Source organism: Wyeomyia smithii, chromosome 2 (assembly GCF_029784165.1).
Source record: "Wyeomyia smithii strain HCP4-BCI-WySm-NY-G18 chromosome 2, ASM2978416v1, whole genome shotgun sequence".
In the NCBI taxonomy this organism is placed as follows: domain Eukaryota; kingdom Metazoa; phylum Arthropoda; class Insecta; order Diptera; family Culicidae; genus Wyeomyia; species Wyeomyia smithii.
The window spans coordinates 47,358,073-47,377,375 of record NC_073695.1 but is presented as its reverse complement, the minus strand read 5'-3'; the positions used below and the strand labels follow the sequence as shown (position 1 = coordinate 47,377,375).

The window sequence follows — 19,303 nt, the reverse complement described above, 5'->3', positions numbered from 1 at the left end:
GAAGTATTCTACTTCAAAACAATAAATCTGGCGACATTAATGTTGCCAAAACTACAGAAATGACAAGTCTGACGTAAGCAGACAGGTTCACAAATTACGAACGCGCATTATAGCACCCATCATTATGGTGCGTAAAAAGCTGGATAAGCAAGCGTGCACATTCATTATCAAAGTCAAAAACCATCAGTAATGCTGCTTGTCTTGATTTAAGCAAGCGTGCAAACCCATTAGCAAAAACAAAAACCGTTTGACGAAAATAAGTTAGTAGGCAATAAGCTCACATGGTGGCGCATGAGTGTAGCGTTTCAAATAAGGACGAAGATTTTCAGGATTTTTGTTCAAAGAGGCACATCTGTACGTCTGTGGTTTAACCACATACATAAGACATACGTAACACTGGCGTTTTTTACTGGTACACGTTGCCCCATAGTACTCCGTACCTCGTCCTGTCAAACTGCTCGATAAATAATGAACAAAATGAATTTCCTTTTTCTCGGCTTCATCGAGCCCCAAAGAAAATCCCATAAGTAACTGTCAAAAAGTTATTTACAAAATCAATGCAGCATTTTTCGAGTAGGAACGAGACAAATGCAGGGCCGGCGTCACACTATTTTCCCGAGTGGGTAGTAAAGAGTAGGGGAGGTTCATGGGTGGCCTTCCGGCAATTAATCGGAACAATTGCCATTGCGGATGAGAAGTGCGTGTAGGCATGTTTTAGATTTCTTTCTTCGTTTTATTTATCAATTTTCGCGACAAAATTGTTGGAGTAAATCTTACGCTTCAGTTTCACTATGAAACTCTCGATGGGGCGAGCTAGAGGACGTCCCATCTCCTCCAGCGGTTGCTTCGAGTAGTGGGCCAGCGGCAGATCCCGCCAGTACACTGCGTTTTTGCCTTTAATGGTATTTCTTGATGAACAACGCAACTTTCGGCAGGCACTTCTTACTATAAATTTCCCCGTTTGGCCGGTGGCACCAACCTCCGGACCAAGCGCACGCAGCGGTGTAGTCACTTTTCCCTCGGTCTTCCTCTTCAGCTTCAATGAAAAATCGATAATTTTTGTGCATTTCTTTAATGCATTGTATTCTCGAAAAGTCTTTATTTAAAGTTGAAACATAATCAGACTTCTGGAGATGCTTCACTTACAGTAGAAGGCGTCTCACTTTTTTGACCAATGAAATAAATTCACAAGAGCAGCTCTTGAAGTTTTCGAAATCGAAATTTTATTTCATAGCGAATCGCTTAGAAATGCATAAAATCTGTAGCTTTATAAACTCTCACTCAACGACAACCATTAGAAGCGGTCGCTCGTACATGTGCCTGACAGTTTTAAGTTTTGAACATAGAAAACATCACTTTTTTTTGGTTTTGTCCGATAATTCCGTGTGGGTAAGTACTCACAGGGATTTTTCCGAGTGGGTACTATTACCCATACTACCCACATCAACCGCCGGCCCTGGACAAATTCAGGGCTGCGCAGGTACACTGCCTTCAAAAACAACTTAAACAGAGGTTTTATTCAGAGTGTGGTGCCATTCGAGTAGTTCATTTTGTACCAACTTTTTTGAAAGATTTCTTCCTGAGTGCTACGTATGTCTTATGTATGTGGTTTAACGATAACCCATTTAGTCGCGACTATATCCCAAACCAGTTGTTAGGCACGTTTTATGATTATTGATTATGCGGATATCGCTTTCGGTTCGGTGTTTTTTGCACCATTTATTACGAATTTCCGCTGAAACGTGAATTACCGACAATTTGCAAGCAAAATGCAGACAACTTGTACGTCAGATTTATAGTATACCAGCATACGAGAGTGAACGCGAAGATACGATTAACGAAGGCATTCTGTCGCGTTCGATCTGGTTGATTAGCATACGATCAATCTGATGTGCATGTTGTCTGCATTTTGCTTGCAAGTTGTCTGTAATTCGCGTTTCAGATGCAATTAGCCTTAGTGAAATATATGAAATATACCAATATCAGTTTTCAAAACCACCTCTAAGGCATTGCGGAGATAGCATATCACCGCCACATCTCATACACCTTTATCTGATAGCTGACAGCGGGCACAAATGAGATTGAACCCATGAGTTCATTCACTCAAAATATTTTTCATGCTATTGTTACGTGAAATTTCCTGTACTTATTCATTTTCTGTAATTTTGCATGAGTTATGTGACAAACATAACATGTTTTATCACGTATCTATGTTTTATCACGTATCATCTACGTCAACTTGGCAACGTCAAACAGAATGAAGTATCGCGTGAACTCTCCGTGCGAAAATACACAGAAATCAAAATGGCGAAGCTGTTGTCTGATGTTGTCTTTGAACATGAAAGGAATTCCTCGATGACTTCCCAATAAGTGAGTTTTGGAAAATCCCTAAGAACCCGGCATCGAGATTTCACAAAGATTCAGTTAAAATTGCGAGAAATTTCTTGAACATAAACAGTTGCAGCTAACAGTGATTATCACTGGCGATCATTGGCGATTTTGCATACCCGTACGACTTATCAAGCAACATATTTGGATAATTTCTGAAAACTATTCCTAGGTTCTCAAGAATTTGAGAAACCACAATTGAAAATTATACGTTGTATAAAACGTAGAACCTATCAGACAATCAAATACTTTTCACTTTACCGGTAGTTAAATTCTACGTGAAACTCACATGAAATGCATATGTTTACTGAATAAGATTCACAGGATACATCATCTCACCAGTTCATGATAACTTCCAATGACAATCACGTAAAATCTACATGAAAATGACAGTGGAAAATATTCGCATAACTTTTGAAAAATATTTTGAGTGGTGGATTAATGGCAAGAAGAAATTTCAGCTAGAACCTGGTGAAATATTTCAACTCATCCGTGTTGAAATAATTCCTCCGTGTTCGAAGTTAGCTCTCAGAAAATATTCGAAAGTGTTACGTTCTCTCTAGACGCACAACCAGCCAACTCAAAAACGATCCGCAAGTGAAAAACTAAAGCCATCATTAGTCGGGTCAACTCACTGGTAAACAATAACAAAAGTTTCAAAATTTATCAATTAAAAGTGGATCTCTTACACCTGTACATCTTTCCTGGGGTTCAGTGTTTCTAAAAGTGAACTGTACAAAATAATCCGCCCAATGGAAGTGGACACCGACCTCGAAGTGAATGACACCAGTCCAGCGTTGGGTAGTGGCTTTACCAAAGGCTACTCGCACAATCTGCCGTGCGTCAGTAGCGAAACGATGTGGGCCTACGCAGTCCAGCTTATGCGGTCCGCTTCGGAAAGTCCGGATGCGTTGAAAAATCTGTAAGTAACTTATTGAACCGGTGCCCTCGAGTTGTGCGTCAACGAGTTTCAACGAACTTTTCCCGAGTGTCAGGCAAGACGTCAATCCAAAAATTGACACCTCTTCTCGACTGCCGGGAGGACATCAGAAGTTGAAGGATGCCATTTTTGCGAGCATTTTTTTGCTTCATTCGAATGACTGACGGACAATGACAGGGCAAGTCAGATTGGGCTCTGACGGGAGTAATGTAACTGTATCTATCTCCCTCATCATCCAGCAGACGGATTGACACGGTTTGACATTTCGGAAAAGTTATTTGCTAAAATCACAAATGAATTTCCAATCCAAATTTTTTAGAAAAGAAGTTAACAGATCCAACGCTAATTTATTTGGTTTTACAGCAACTCGGTTGCAGCGAACAAACCGGAGTTTACGGACGATTGTATTTGCTACGTTCAGTTGAAGCGCGATGATAACATTTGTGTCGTCAAAGGTCAAATAATTACGGGCTACAATGATGAAGAAGCAAAGGCTTACCAGCTGTCGGCGACCATCAACGAGGAGGATGACCGGGTCGTATCGATTGATTGCAGCGAATGCAGCGAGGCAGGTGACTGTCGGCATGCAATCAGTTTCCTTAGTTGGCTGCACCGGAAAAGTGAAGGTGACGACAGCAGTGAAGTAATATGCTATTTCCGCCCACCAATCGCTGCTGAGCTCGAAATCATTCCTGCGAAACCACCGCTGAACAAAACTAAGGCAAAAAATTTCATCCGCGAAATTGTTCGCATTCTACAGACTGAAGATATTGACTGTCCGCTGCGATGGAACTTCTCATCGACTAACAAAAAATTTGCCAACCTGTCGATTCACGAGATGGTTATGACTGCCGTTAAAAATAGATACGACGCGGCTCAGTTCTTTGAGCACGCACACTCTGTTATACTTTCGTCACAGGCGGTTTTGGCCGATAAGTTAAAGTTCACACCGAAATTTAACCCGTGGTACTTAGAATTACGTTACGCTCGGATTACTAGTGCAAAAGTTTCGGATTGTATCAATCTACATGTCACTCAGGCAGTACTATACGAAACCATTCTTGGATGTCATAAGGAAACTGATCCTGTCATACAACGCAAGAAGCTAGCCGTTCGGCAACGGCTGGAAAAGTACACTAAAACAAAGTACGAAAACTGCAAACTTTCACTAAACCCCAATTACCCGATAATCTTCGATGTGCCGGACGGTATTTGCCAGTCGCACGTGATTGAGATTAAATGCCCCAAGACGAAGGATCACATGCAGAAGTATGTCACCGAAAACGGATCCATCTGCGAGAAATACTACATGGAGATTCAGATCCACATGTACATGCATGGAAAAACGGCTGGTGTCGTGTGCGTAGCGGATCCAAATTTCGAAACCAACAATGAGATCTACATGCACTCGTTCAATCTGAACCGGAGCTTTGCCGTCAACAAGCTAAACAAAGCAATGGACTACTGGAAAAATATTGTCTATCCAGAGCTTTACAACAGCTGGTCGGAGTAAAGTTTCCTGCCGTCGAAAGCCTAGCAGGTAAATTCAAGTAAAGTCGAGTAAGTTTTTAAATTGGATTTTTTTTATTTCAATAAATTTTTACATTTAATCTTCCTTCTATTCGTGTATTGTCGCTTAGATTTGTAAGGACAATAAATATAGATTTTTTTCTTAGGTATTAACATATCAAACGCGGTGCTTTTATTTTATGCCAAAAAATCCAGCTTCTGGACTGATCAGACTGCCTTATTGACAGCTTCCTGTTTTCCTAGAACGGATAATGTGGTTTTGGTATGCTACGTGTTACGAATGATATCGTGGGCAGTTTTGTCGTATCTCACACGGTGGGACCCTCATAGACGAAACACATTTGGTTGCAATCTGAAATGGCAAATAAGCGGTGAATTTTATTGTTATGTAGTGGTTATCTTCAAAGAGAAAAGATTAAGGTTATTGTGTTCTCTACGTTTTAGCTTTTCGTTATAGGAAAACTTCTACTGCTACTGAGTAAAGTTAGTTTAATTGCTTTAATTCATATCGTCATAACTTCAATTTAGAACAACTCGAAAACACAGAGACATGTAGAACATTATGAGTTTTATTTTACTGAAAATGGCTACTAAAAATCTCTAACATCATTGAAACACAAAAGTCTTTGTTCAATCAGTTTACTAAATTATATACGTGAGCAGAGTAGGTTCTAACGTAATAATTTTTCTTGTCTCGGATAATGAACATCTAAAAGAAACAGCCCGAGAGTAGTGTAATTCTCTTCGTTATGCTTTTGCTACTTTCCTACAAGCATGGAAAAGCCTGCCTTGTGTATTTATTGCCGATTAAAAATTAAACACTTGAATTTACTCACCTTACTTTCAAAAAACACGGTCTAGCATTAATTACAATAAATACATCCTACGCCAGAGATAGAGAGAGAATCGGGGTCTCGAGTCTAACAACCCACGTAGTTTCGTTGTTCACTAGTTGATCCGATTCCCGTAATCCACGCTCGGGTAAAGCTTTTGGTACTGTGTAAGACGAGAGATAAATTAAACTGCGTCCAGACAGTGTCCCGGGGTGGGATTAGAGCAGACATACCAATCGTGAAATTTGCGACCGCAACGAAGAAACAGCATCCATCGCGTACTGGACCTTCTTGTCGAGCTCGTGGTTCTGCGATTGGGATCTGCGATCTTCACTGTAGATAATCTGCAAAGTATGCGAGAGCGGAGCGAGTAAAGAGAACAAGACGTAAGGAACTGAATGGGAATATAAAATTATTTTTGCTAATTTGCATTATTCTGCATTGGAGATCAGTTTTGTCTTCTTGTAGTAGAAAAGAGGTGAGTCAATTATACCTTCTCCAGCTTCGTTAATCGCGTATCCAGACTATCGTAATCGACATCGTTTTCCATATCTCTGGCCTCGGTTGCAACATCGTTCACCATTTCTGTAGATTCGGTAGATATGATAAAAATTTCAATAATTTTCTTCATTTTATTCGTGCGCTTACCGATTCGCTTACAACTCTGGCGGTCGGCTTGCAGCATAAAGCCATCTCTACACGTACAGAAGTACGATCCTTCTGTATTGTAGCACGTTTGATCGCACGGTTTCTCGATCTTGCACTCGTTAATATCCTGTTCACACTGCGCTCCCGTGAATCCAGCAGTACAGGTACAGGTGTCCGGAGCGGTACAGGTGCCTCCATTGCGGCACGAGTTTTTGCAGATAGCTGTTGAAGGCGAGCCTTCTATAATCATACTCACTTAAGTTTTGTTGATCGTCAAAAACTTACGCTTAAAACAGCCTTCAGCAACGGTCGTGGTAGTTTCCCATCCTTGACAGCAAACATAGACCTCCCTCTTGAATGCCCGGTAGGTCGGCTCATGTTTGGCGCTGCGATGCAAGTTCCATAAAATACGATTAGTGATAGTAATGAATACCTATATCAAATTTCTATCGTTACCGAAAACCGCTGCACAGCTTCTGGTCCGGGCAAGGCTGGACAAATTGCTTCACAATCGGTATCTTGTAGACCTGCTTCTCGGTGCAAATATTTTTGCTGAAATTGACAAGAGACAAGTCGAGTGTCAGCACTAGTGATTGATACCAAATGATCTTAGCTATTTATAAACGCAAAAAAAAAACAAAGTTTAAACACGATCGTACTGCACTTCCTGGAAGACTTTAGACTGCGCTTCGAATCTTAGGATACAGGGTCGTGTTTGACCAAATATGTAGCTGCGGAAGCTTCGAGTCTTAGCATACTAAAGAGGTTGATTGATCAGCAGTACACCAATAGGTGTTATTTTGAGTTTCATACAAGCACATTGAAGGTCCGAGTGGCCTCTGCTGCTTGGGGGGGATTTTGCGTGAACTCGCTTCTGCAGTTGCTACATCCTATGAGATTTTATTGAAACTTGGCGATGTTAGTGTTGTCGGTATTTCGGTTGGCTGAACTGGCATGAGATCCCTCTTTGACTAAATCATACACCCACCGCCGCTGCGCTTGTGGGTTCAAGCGCAAGTGGCTTATTGAATCTCATATGAGTAATATTACCTACAAGACTGCTTGTGCTCTTGCTAAGATAAAACAAACTCTCTTGAGGCTATCCTGAAAGGAAAACTAATTTGCGTTGAGTGTGATCGGTAAAGCAAAAGAGTAATTGGATTTCTGCTGTATGTCTCCCATAAAAGTTGACAGGTACTGTACTGTGAATCTGGCTCTATTTGTCACTCTGCGAGCAGCAGCAAGCATCACGATTATTATTTCCATGCAAAACAACAAATGCGACGTTTGTCAACGAGTAGTGAATTGTTGTTTGGATATAAAAAGGTTTCATTTGCATGTAAAATGATCTGTCAATCAGAAAACGATTGAAAAAAAAAATCAATCCTAATAGCTTGACTAGTTTTTTTAGCAGAATCAGAATACTAGTACATACTGACACCCTAACATTGCAACCCAAATACAAATTACAAAAAAAACCTGCATCGCTTTTCCGAGCAAACAAACTCACGTGATCCTTCGTATTGTGCTATTGATCAACCATTCAACAAGCGTGGGCAATAATCTTCCGCTGGTGCATTTTGCATATTAGATAATTCCGCCCAGGGCTGAATTATGACTTGCAGTTGCAGTTAGTCATCGACTGGTTGGCAGTCTTTACTGCGAGGTTAAAAAGTACAGAATTTAATTTTGCTTAGATATTTGCACCGCCATTAACCCTGATGATTCGCGTCACTATAGGCGGGAACCGATATTGGAAAATTAAAATTAGACTATTCGGTGTTGTTTAGATTTTGGCACAACCGTCACCGTACGGGGTGAGTCTGAATGAGGCTTAGCGTGTCCGATGCGATATTTAAATTAATGTCAGCGAAATGAATAAACTAGATCGCTCCGCGATCGAGGACCTTTTCCGCCGACGCGATCAGTTGTTGCAGTAAGTTATTTTACGAAGCTGTTTATGATTTCCAAAAAGAAAATCTGCTTGATGGATTGTTAGGTAATGTCGCTTTTCCGGTTTTTTTTTTTCAATGAAGGTAATATGCAGAATGAAAAAGCACATTTTGGATCAATTCACGACCCGCGGCGCCAGTTTTACGGTCCCGCCAGAGTGATATGTCATTGACTTGCAGCTGCAGCCAGGCCAGTGAACAAGGTGTGAAGCCGATTTCACTGTGGCAAGAGACTTGAGCCAATAACCTCAGCTTTGGTATAGAATGGTGATCATATTATACAAGTAGTTATTTAAAAACTGGTATTTTTTCGCTTTCTCTTTCGGGTTTTGTTTGGAAGACATCAATAAACTGTTGAATTGCGGCTCGGAAAATATAATAATGAAAACATTTTCAATTCAACAAACTTCAATGGGGGCCGTTTCCAGGCGTGGGAAGCTCCCACTTGTGTTTATTTAGAAAAAAAAAAACGTGGAAATCAACGCCGCGTTCTATAAGCAGAGAACATCAAGTGAGCACTATGGATAAATTAAAAAAGTTTATTTCCAAGATCTGGGACGAGATGCCGATGGACCAGCTACGTACCGCGGGCGATTTTTTTGAGAAACGTCTCAAGATCGTCACGCAGCACAAAGAGAGTGCGCTCCCACCTGATATGTCGTAAAACTTCTCAATGAACACTGCTTCAATAAAAATTGATTTAGGAAAAAAATATTTGTATTTTGATTTTTAACACATTTTTATAGTCTACTAGCTTTTTGTGTTTAATTTTATAATTTTAAACATTGCAAATTCATTGATTCCTTGCAATTTGGTTTTATAATTTGAGATGATTGGTTTTATCGGAATGACAACATCCTCGACTTTTGGCTTTTGTACATCACCTCTATTCCGGAAATACCCATATTTGGTGGTATCAGTTATTTTCGTTTTCCAGAAACTGAAAGTGGTCCTCTTCGAATTTAAAATGGCGTCCAGGGTCAATGCTTGGCTTCTATACATCATTTCGATTACGGAAATATCGTATTTGGTTATTTTCGGCTGTTTCCCGGAAGTTGACATCTTACAATTCAGTTTCTGGCCCCTGAGCGTCATTCCGGTCTAAGAAACACCCATATCAGGTGTTATTTAGTCATTTTCGGCTGTTTTCCAGAAACCGAAAGTACCATCTTAGAATTCAAAATGGTGTCTGTGATCGATTCTAGCTCCTGTGTATCGTTCTGGTTCCGAAGATACTCATATTTGATGGAAATCGGCCATTTTTAGCTGTTTTCAGAAACCGGAAGTTGCTATCTTGGACTACAAATGGCATGTGAAATCAATTTTTGACCTCTGGGTGACATTCAGGCTCCGGAAACATTCATATTGAATGGCGTTTGGTCATTCTCGTCTGATTGCCAGACACCGGAAGTCGCCATCTTCGAATTCAAAATGATGTCTGTGATCGATTTTTAGCTTCTGTGCATCATTCTGGTTCCGGAGATACTCATATTGGATGGAAATCGGCCATTTTTAGCTGTTTTCCAGTAACCGGAAGTTGCCATCTTATAATTTGAAATGTTGTCTGAGGTCGATTTGTGACTTCAGTGCATCATTACGATTCCGGACATACCCATATTGGGTGGTATTTAGTCATTTTCCGCTGTTTTTCAAAAAAATTGAATCGCCATCTTGGACATTAAAATAGTATATGGAGACATTTTCCAGATAACACCGGAAGTTTCCATCTTAAATTCAAAGACGTCTGGAGTCGAGTTTTCGGCTCCTGTGCTCTCAAAACACCTCAACATATCAAATTTGGTTCCATTTGATTATTTCTCGAGTGCAGAAATTTGTGTTTCATTTGTATGGGAGCCCTCCCTTATGAAAGAGGGAGGGGTTTCAAACCATCATGGATATATTTGTTACCTTTGAAAACATCCATCTACTAAATGTGGTTTCATTTACTTGGTTAGTTCTCGGCTTGTGCATAAATTTGTGTTTCATTTGTATGGGACCCCTCCCTTCCAGAAGAGGGAGGGGTGTCGAAACATTATGGATATATTTGTTATCTTTAAAACATCCACCTGCTAAATTTGGTTCCATTTACTTGGTTAGTTCTCGACTTGTGCATAAATTTGTGTTTCATTTGTATGGAACCCCTTCCACCTTCCACAAGAGGGAAGGGTGTCGAACCAACATGAACCTATGTGTTACTTGGGAGGGGTCTCGGACTATCCCAGTCACCTTTCTCGGCCCCTAAAACTTCACGCCGATCGGTTCAGTAGTTTTCAAGCCTATATGGATCAGACAGACAGACAGGCAGAGCTGCATTTTTATTTGTTTAGATTCGAACTTGTTGAACACCTTGTATGCAGCTTTTATTGTGCATGCAGAGAAAAATCGGAAGCGACGAGTTGCTCGTCTGACAAGGATTTTCCAGCGAATTTCGTAGTATTTTAATATAATATAATATTTGATTCAACATAAAATGTCCCGAAATATGCGACTGTAATATTTTCTAATAGTTTCGATTGTTTCCTAGTCGCAACACTATGTCAATTTAATGAAAGAACATTAAAACTTCATTGTACTGTGCGAGAAATAATCATACAAAATGACATCGCTAGAAAACTTCGCGTCGCTGGACTCACCAGCGAATTGCAACGACAATAGTTTATGCATGAAAACTGTCGCCAAAATTAGAGTTTTATTACATTTTTTATATGTAACAATTTTAAAACTTTCGAAATTTTTGATAATTTGACATTTTTAATATTTCTATCATGTTTGAACCTAGGATGTTTAACCTGACATTGTTGACATATTCGACGTTTTTGACATTTTAGGGTGCATAGTTAAATTACGTAGCATTTAAGGGAGGAGTGGGGGGAATAGTCGTTTTATGACAAGCTGTGACAAGGGTAGTGGGGTCGACGCAGCATTTTTTTTTTGAAAGACCAATTTTTTTTCGCAGAAAAAACAATATACTAGAGATCGCACAAAGCTTTGCAGTAGGAGTTGTCGAAATCTTTTTGTCTGTGTTTTTTTAACGGGGGGATGTTTCGTGATGAATTAATTATTTAATAATATTTATTCAGAATTTATATTGTGTGCTCTGCCACAAACGGTGACATATCAACACTATTACATAAACTTTTCAAAATTTAATTTCATTAAAAGATAGTAATTTCTTCCGCAGTTAAGTGAATATAATTGTAGGAAAATTGTAAACCTACTTGTCAAGAAAAAAAAAATGAATTTAAAATTAAACCTTAACCTACTCTTTCTTCTATCTTATCGACTATAAAGTGAGCTAATCGTTGTAATTGAAGATTGCAACGGTTTTTGTCGGATCTTGTTGATAATATTGTTCGACATATTTTCTAATGTTTCCACATTAGTAAGCCTGTGTAGTTTATTCGTGCTAAATTACTGGTTGTACAACAACTCGTCCAGATGGGGACTGCATAAAACATTGCTGGTCTATATATTTGTTTGTAAATTAACAGTTTATTCTTGAGACAAAGTCTAGAACTTCTGTTGATAAGAAGATACAAACATTTTATATATTATAAAGTGCAAGTTTGGATATTCTCAATGTGCTCCTTGAAAGTAAGATTTTTATCGTAAATTAAGTATTTAACTTGATCAGACCAATTTAAGCTTGCACCGTTCATCTTAACAACATGATTATTAGTGGGTTTTGAGAAAAGAAATTCATTTTCATTTGTATGGGAGCCCTCTCTTATAGAAGAGGGAGGGGTTTCAAACCATCATGGATATATTTGTTACCTTTGAAACATCCACCTACTAAATTTGGTTCATTTACTTGGTTAGTTCTCGGCTTGTGCATAAATTTGTGTTTCATTTGTATGGGACCCCTCCCTTCCTGAAGAGGGAGTGGTGTCGAAACATTATGGATATATTTGTTATCTTTAAAACATCCACCTGCTAAATTTGGTTCCATTTACTTGGTAAGTTCTCGACTTGTGCATAATTATTAGTGGGTTTTGAGAAAAGAAACTCTTGGTTTAGGAGGAGAAATATTAATTTGTGTTTTTGATGCATTAGGAAAAATCTTCCATTTCTGCAAATATGAAGAAAATATATCTGGACCTACCTACTGCATATGACAAGATGGCTTTTTCCTTTTAGGGAAATGCTTGTATCGTCACAAAACAGAGATTCTCACATCCTGGTGGTAAATCAGGAAGATCAGAAGTAGAACTGGGCCCAAGATACTTCCTCGAGGTACACCAGCTCTAACAGGCAATCTATCAGATTTACCATTTAGGTAGTTAACCTACTTTAACTGACTTAAACTGACTGACCGCACTCGTCAGTCAAGTAACTTTGAATCATTTTTGTGATGTAAAGAGGAAAACGGAAATTGGACATTTTAGCTATCAAACCTTTATGCCAAACAGCTCTTATGATATCAAAGCTGCTTCGATCGTTTGGACCATACGATACTCCTGTGTAAAATCTCGCGCTTAGGTGCTTCCCATCAGTTCGTTGAATGGCTAAGCTCATATCTTCTTGAAAGAGTTCTACGCGTAAAACTCGGTTCAAGTATATCATCGCAATTCACCAACAAGTCAGGAGTTACCCAAGGGAGCAACATGGGCCCTTGTTATTTGCACTGTTTTTCAATGACGTGATACTGCTGCTAGGTGACGGCTGCAAGCTGGTGTATGCGAAAGATTTGAAATTGTTTTTTGAAGTTCGGACTATTGAAAACTGCCGCCGTTTACAAGAATTTTTGAATGTTTTTTCCTACTGGTGTCGAAAGACCTGGCTCGTGGTTAGTATTTCTAAATGCGAAGTTATTACTTTCCATCGTATCCTAAAACCGATTATCTTCGACTATCGCATCGACGGTTTGGAACTGAAATGGGTCGATCACGTAAAGGACCTTGGTGTTCTACTTGACAGTAGATTTACATTCCACCTGCATCACAGTACGATGATTTCAAAAGCTACACGCCAGCTCGGCTTCATTTGTAAAGTCGCCCGTGATTTTAAAGATCCACACTGCTTAAAAGCCCTGTACTGTTCATTAGTACGTCCACTGATTGAGAATTGTAACCTGGTTTAGTTTCCCTACCAGCTAACTTGGAACCTGCGGATTGAGCGTATCCAGAAACGATTCGTCCGCATTGCATTGCGTGAGCTCCCTTGGCGTGATCCCGCTAATTTACCACCGTATCCAGACCGCTGCCGTTTGATTGGTATTGATACTCTCGAGCACCGACGGAGATTGCATCAAGCAGTGTTCATAGCCAAACTGCTCTGTGGAGAAATCGACTCACCGAAGCTTTTGTCTCTTGTGAACTTTCGAGCTTTACAACGCGCTTTGCGCTCAATTGGATTTCTGCAGACCCCATACCATCGTACATCGTTTGGCTATAATGAGCCCATCACCGCCTGTATTAGAACTTTTACTCGTGTTGAACATCTATTCGACTTCAATGAATCCTTGGATAAATTCGTGCAGAAAGTTAAAAGAACGAACATTTTATAAACTTGACACTCAAACATGGTTATATTTATTAAGACTCGGGTCAGATAAATTATAGAAAATGAATAAATAAATAAATGTATAAACAGATATAACTAATTTTGTTACTTGGGTATTATTATTTGCATAAAAAAAATTCTAGTTTATTTTATTATACTTTCTTCCATGTTTTCTTCACGGTAAAGAATTTTGTTGAAATTTGTTATAGATTACATTATAATTGACCTAAAATTTTGTTTCCAAACCCTGGTACGAAATCGATGCGGAAACATAATGGACCGGAAACGGGTTTGTTTCTCCAAGTTTGTTACGCTTTTCTCCTGGAGCGGACTCGGCTGGTTCTCGAAATGAACCTTTCGTCCACAATCCAGCAGAAAAATCAGCACTTAGTCGACTGTAAGTGGAATCGAGGATATGTGCTTACAGCTACGCTAAGATCAGTAACTGGTTTGCCAACCGTATTGCCGGTTCTGCATCCTACCCAATTGATACTTTCGTCGAACTCGCAGTAAGAGACACCGCTAAATTCCCGAGACGATAGGCACTCGTTCGCTCGAGAGACTGTACGACCGCGTGCAAGTTTTTGTCACATATATGTGCAATTTGGGGATTTTATTGCCATCTCCCAGGTTTATTTTTTTGCAGCCAAAAACCGAATTTCAACTTGACAAGCGAGATGTATCTATAGGCAGTTTGTTCGCAGCTTCTCGTCGGCTCTCGCGGTTTGCCTCAGTGTGTCGCGATACGCGGCGACTTGTTGTTCCGCTTGCAATCGTCGTAATCGTTCTTCGCAAATCGGAAGAATCCGTCTGTATGAATCAGCTTGTGTCTGGCTGGTAGCAAGCGTGGTCCCGAGAGTGCGTTGCAATGTGCGATTTTTGTTGTTGCGTGCGAACGAAAGTAATCGGTGCAATGTTAAACAGTGAGAGATGTTTTGCCTCGGGTCTGCGAGATAAAATTGCATACGGGAAATAGCATCGAATCTATACCACATAGGGACCAAAAACGCATTTAAAAACAGTTACGGTCTGTGATTAATCTGCCGGAGGTACTGCTCGAACCAGTCTGGAAGATGATGGGTGCCACTTTTTTTCGTTACAAGAAGAGCTATAAATTTAATGTGCAAACAAGATTTTGTCGATTCGTTGCTTGTGATGCAGCGTTTGTGAATTTGTGAGATAGAAGTTTATTGATATCGTTAGCGATGAAGTGCTGAAGTGAAAGATGGCCATTATAAACAGCTGGAGAAATGCGAAAACGCTCTGAGTCACATGCAAATATAAATATCCCATAACTGTTGGAAGTGAGAAATCATCTTGTTGGCCAGTGCAGTGGCGTTACGAGCTTATAAACTGCCAGTTGAACTCCAACAAACGGAGCTTGTTTCGGTGACAAATAAAAAAATGGAATGCTGACTACAAGCACATCGTCCTACTGGTTAATGTTTCTTTCGAACGCTAGTATCACTAAATAGACTCATTGCCAATAATAGCACTAGACATTAGAGTGTGGTGCCGCGCAAAGTGTTGGAAATTATTTATAGTTAATTGGTCGTAGATTCACTATTCGTACAACAAATACGTGTCCGCTAGCATGTTAACTGATCGAATGAGAGGAGAACGAGATCGTGACGAGGAAAAGCTGATTTGCAACCATCTGGTTGAATTAGGTTATATTCGTGAATCGCTATAAGTACCGATTATGTGAGTCTTGATTTTACACTTCATTCTTATACATTCGAGAACGTACTAGGCCAGCGGTTCTCAACCTGAGATACGCGTATCCCTGTGGGTACTTGAAAGCTTTCAGGGGGTACGTGAAAGAAAAATCAGTAATGGGCGGATAAAGTAATTCTTTTATAATACTTCATATGTTGTTCAATCTTGCTCTTAGAACCTGACTGTAGCAATCAAACAAATGACGATAGTTGAATTTTAAACCTGAACTAGACTACCACAACGTGATCTACCACTACTCTCTCCCACTCTGCGAGAACATTCCAAGCCAGGGGGTACAATCGATGTGAAAAATATCGCCAAGGGGTACGCGGACAAAAAAAGGTTGAGAACCGCTGTACTAGCCGGATCATCCATCGCCACCCTTAAACCGGCGCTTAAGCATCGCACCGGGCCGTGCCTAAATAACCGTGTAAATCATATGTCACACATGTCCGACATGTTATGTTTTTCAACCCGACGGACGCCTAGCGAAATGAGGATGTAATATTTTAATGAGGGGGAATCCCTCATCCATACTCCGCATATGGTTTTGAGGGATTTCATGCCGATTCACTCAGATTTCAGTGAGTTTCTGTGAGCTTGGTGACATTCATAATTATGTATAGTTCCACAGGCAATACACGTATTTGATCATTTTTTGACGTAGAACTACGTCTATCTGAAAGTTAAGGGTGCAAATTGAAATTCAAGTAGTTCAACCATGGAAAAAAATTTTATCAGATGATCTAGTTTTTGAAATCAATCGACCAGAGTCTTGAAACAAAAATAATCGATTATTCAAAAAATTGGGAAGTAACGTGGATTGTCTAAATCGAACCGAGCAATCAATCACTACCTTTCTTTCCCAGCCGACATGAGAGGTAACAAACGATTCGACTTTGCAAACGATATGTTGTTGTTTTACTTGTTCGCACAACACCGCAAGCAAGCTCGCAAGCAGAAATTAATTCAGTATTGTCTATCCGATCATTGTAGAATAGAGGCAGCAAGCGGCGATTTCAAATATGTATCAAGGCTTGTATATTTTTTGAACTCCCAGTTATTCGACCAGGGATACCAGATGTGCAGATTTGCCAGCAAAACGCAGATTTTTAGAGTCCGTGTTTGAATTTTTATTCATTCGCAGATATTTGTTAGTGTCGCCTTGCGCAGACTTTTGCTTGCGCGAGCAAAATTTTTTCGAATTAAGGATAGATTTTTTTCAGATTTTAAGCAGATTTGTCCGGTTTTTCGGGCAATTGCAGACATTTTTCAAAAACATCTGGCATCTCTGCATTCTACCGCCTTCCATAGCGGGCCAGGGAATTCAATTTTGAAATGACGAAATGACGATAAATTTAACTTTTTAACATTTAATTTTTAACAACTCTGTAGAGTAAAGTTTTTCTCTATTTTTAAAACTAACTGGTTTAGAATGAAAAAATATGTATCAAATAAAATAATTGAACACTATTTCGGAACTGGTCGCAAGGCTGCCCCAAAAAAATCGATGTTGGAAAAGTCAAGGTGCTTAGCCCCAAATTGAAAGATAATGTTATTTTAGCGTTTTTGTATAACATTTCAATTTTCTAAAAAATTGTTTTCAGGTTGCCCAAGCGTGTTTTACGACAAAATGACTTTATCAAGCTACAAAACCACTCTTAAACTTTTTTTCAAATCTGGTCTGGGGAAAGTTTCAGATTGCGCTTTTGTGTGCTAGTTGAGATATGACATTTAGAAAAAATCATCAAAATTTTTGTTTTTTTAAACTTCATAAAAACTAAAAAACAGGCCATAGCCATTCTATTTCTGCGGCAAAGTTCAAAGTTTAAAACATTTATAATTAGAAACTCTTAGAGTTTGTTAGTACACTTAGAAAAAATAGAATAAAATGGAAATGAAAGTTTTTTGTCCATTTGGTTCAAAAAAATCAATATTTTATCGTAACTGTGGCTTTTTGAATAGTTGGGACTTTGGAAGAGTTTCATATTATTGGCTAATGAACATTTTTGTAGAAGAAACTATCCTTCTAAGTTGAAAAAATGACGAAAGTTCTAGTTTAGTACACGTTTGGTACAAATATTTTCATACAAAAATATTCCTTTAAACTCCTAACCAAACGTTCCGCTGGTGTAATACTGTTTGGCTTGATAGTGTCCAACGTTGAAAACGCCGTCTGTTTTTATTAATACTGATGTTAAAATCAATACCGAAGTTGTATCGGTATTTTGAATTTGAATTGGTATATTTTGGTATCAGGTTTCAATTTCTAGCAAATAGCACTAGGCGCGTTGCTGCTTGAGCACCTTACACGGCCAGATAGCCGTTATAGATTATTTGTTGGCTGCAAAAGTGCTGGAAATGGTTGAGGATTCTGCCAGAGAGCTAGAATCATTTTATGTCATCACCAAATGTCAATTAAAAATGACAATAAAATAACAAATTTGTCGGTGTCACCTCTATTAAATACCAATGGCACTTTTCAGCGCCCCAAAATCATGTATTTAAAAAGTTAATATTTTTCGGCCAATCGCCAGAACGTTTCAGATAGTAGAACTCTCTACTATTTCTCAAGCAATATTCTTTTCAAATGTCGTACCAGCTTTATTGGGTAAAGTTTGAAAAAAAAAAATGCATTTTTAAAACTTTAATTTCTACTGAAATATTGTCTAAGGACGAGTTGTAATAAGTTGATTTCAAGACTTGAAAAAAAAATACCCTTGGGGATGTATTACTAGGTGCATTTCTGATTAAATTAACATCAGAAATCGGCATTTATAGTCAAAATGTATAATGTCAAATGTATGTAATAAAACGTACAAAAAGTCCATCGCTAGACACAACTTTTTGCCATCTTTCTGGCAGCATATAGATTTCGTGTTGGAAAACTGCTCGTTCTTTGACACTATTGATCAGTCTGGTGTTGGAGCGATGTTGGGACTTTGGGAGAGTACAGCGGATGAGGTAGGACTTACCATTTCAGCGTTTCCAGATAGATCATGACACCTTTAGCAACTTTGTGATCGAACGATCAAGCGTGAATGAATCATTGCTCCATCGCTTGGCTCAGACACATCATTTGTCGTCAGTAGAAGTTTTCCGTGATGGTTCTAAACTTCCTGCAAATGACGCTTTTTTTAACTTGAATTCCGACATTTTTACACAATAAAAAAAGAAAATCGAAAATTTGACAAGTGTTATAATTTGTAGTTGTTGATTATTGCCTCAGCTTACGATAGGACGTTCATGACGTTATGGCTTTTTTATGAAAATACGCCTTTTCGTAAGTTGTTTGAGGTTCTCCAACAAAAATTAAAATGAATTGAAAATTGAATAACTCAATTTTTGTTTCCAAAAATGCCCATATTGGGGAGAAAATGACCGATGAGTCTGCATATGTCTGCAAAAAAAGTCCTATTCTGCGAGGTCAACCGTTCACTTGGTTCGATACTGAATCTGAGTGTGTTTTATTTTACTAGGTTTAGTGTTCCGGATAATTTATTGCTCGAAAGACAGCAGTACGCAAACGTTTTACCCATTACCGGCAAGTTATCACGTCATATTTCACCGGCGATGGATGATATGTACATTCAATCCTTCTTCTTTCGTTCGCCTTCGATCGAGAAGACTTGCTGTAAACTAGCTCTAGCGTTCGATTCGAGGGTACAGTAATCGATACTTCAGACGCAACGCTTCAAACTTACACTCCCTTTGCAGTGCAAACGGACATGTGAAGAACTTGATCTTGAGAGCAAATAAAGAAAGCACTCAAGAAGTTGATAGACGATCCA

At 39.2% G+C, this 19,303-nt stretch overlaps 2 protein-coding genes across 2 annotated transcripts in view; one reads left to right on the top strand and one right to left on the bottom strand.

Annotated features, from left to right (window-relative positions):
* The first annotated feature begins 2,960 nt into the window (after positions 1–2,960).
* On the top strand, positions 2,961–5,020 carry LOC129721351 (uncharacterized). Its single transcript, XM_055673813.1, has 2 exons — positions 2,961–3,310; positions 3,692–5,020. Exons 1-2 carry the CDS (start codon positions 3,141–3,143, stop codon positions 4,839–4,841), a joined length of 1,320 nt encoding a protein of 439 aa, XP_055529788.1. The 5' UTR covers positions 2,961–3,140; the 3' UTR covers positions 4,842–5,020.
* LOC129721352 (uncharacterized) overlaps positions 4,896–19,303 on the bottom strand; it is a 38,628-nt gene continuing 24,220 nt past the window's right edge. Inside the window, exons 2-8 of the mRNA XM_055673814.1 lie at positions 6,796–6,891; positions 6,625–6,725; positions 6,340–6,561; positions 6,185–6,276; positions 5,925–6,035; positions 5,695–5,854; positions 4,896–5,210 (exon numbers count right to left, since the gene is read on the bottom strand). Of these exons, the coding sequence (XP_055529789.1) occupies positions 5,807–5,854; positions 5,925–6,035; positions 6,185–6,276; positions 6,340–6,561; positions 6,625–6,725; positions 6,796–6,891 (670 nt within the window). The 3' untranslated portion in view covers positions 4,896–5,210; positions 5,695–5,806. The remainder of the gene's footprint in view (positions 5,211–5,694; positions 5,855–5,924; positions 6,036–6,184; positions 6,277–6,339; positions 6,562–6,624; positions 6,726–6,795; positions 6,892–19,303) is intronic.

Bases quoted from the DNA above. Each gene is read 5' to 3' on its own strand.
- LOC129721351 (XM_055673813.1), top strand. From the start codon at position 3,141: ATGGAAGTGGACACCGACCTCGAAGTGAATGACACCAGTCCAGCGTTG. The intron at 3,311-3,691 runs GTAAGTAACTTA...TTGGTTTTACAG, and splicing joins CCGGATGCGTTGAAAAATCT to CAACTCGGTTGCAGCGAACA.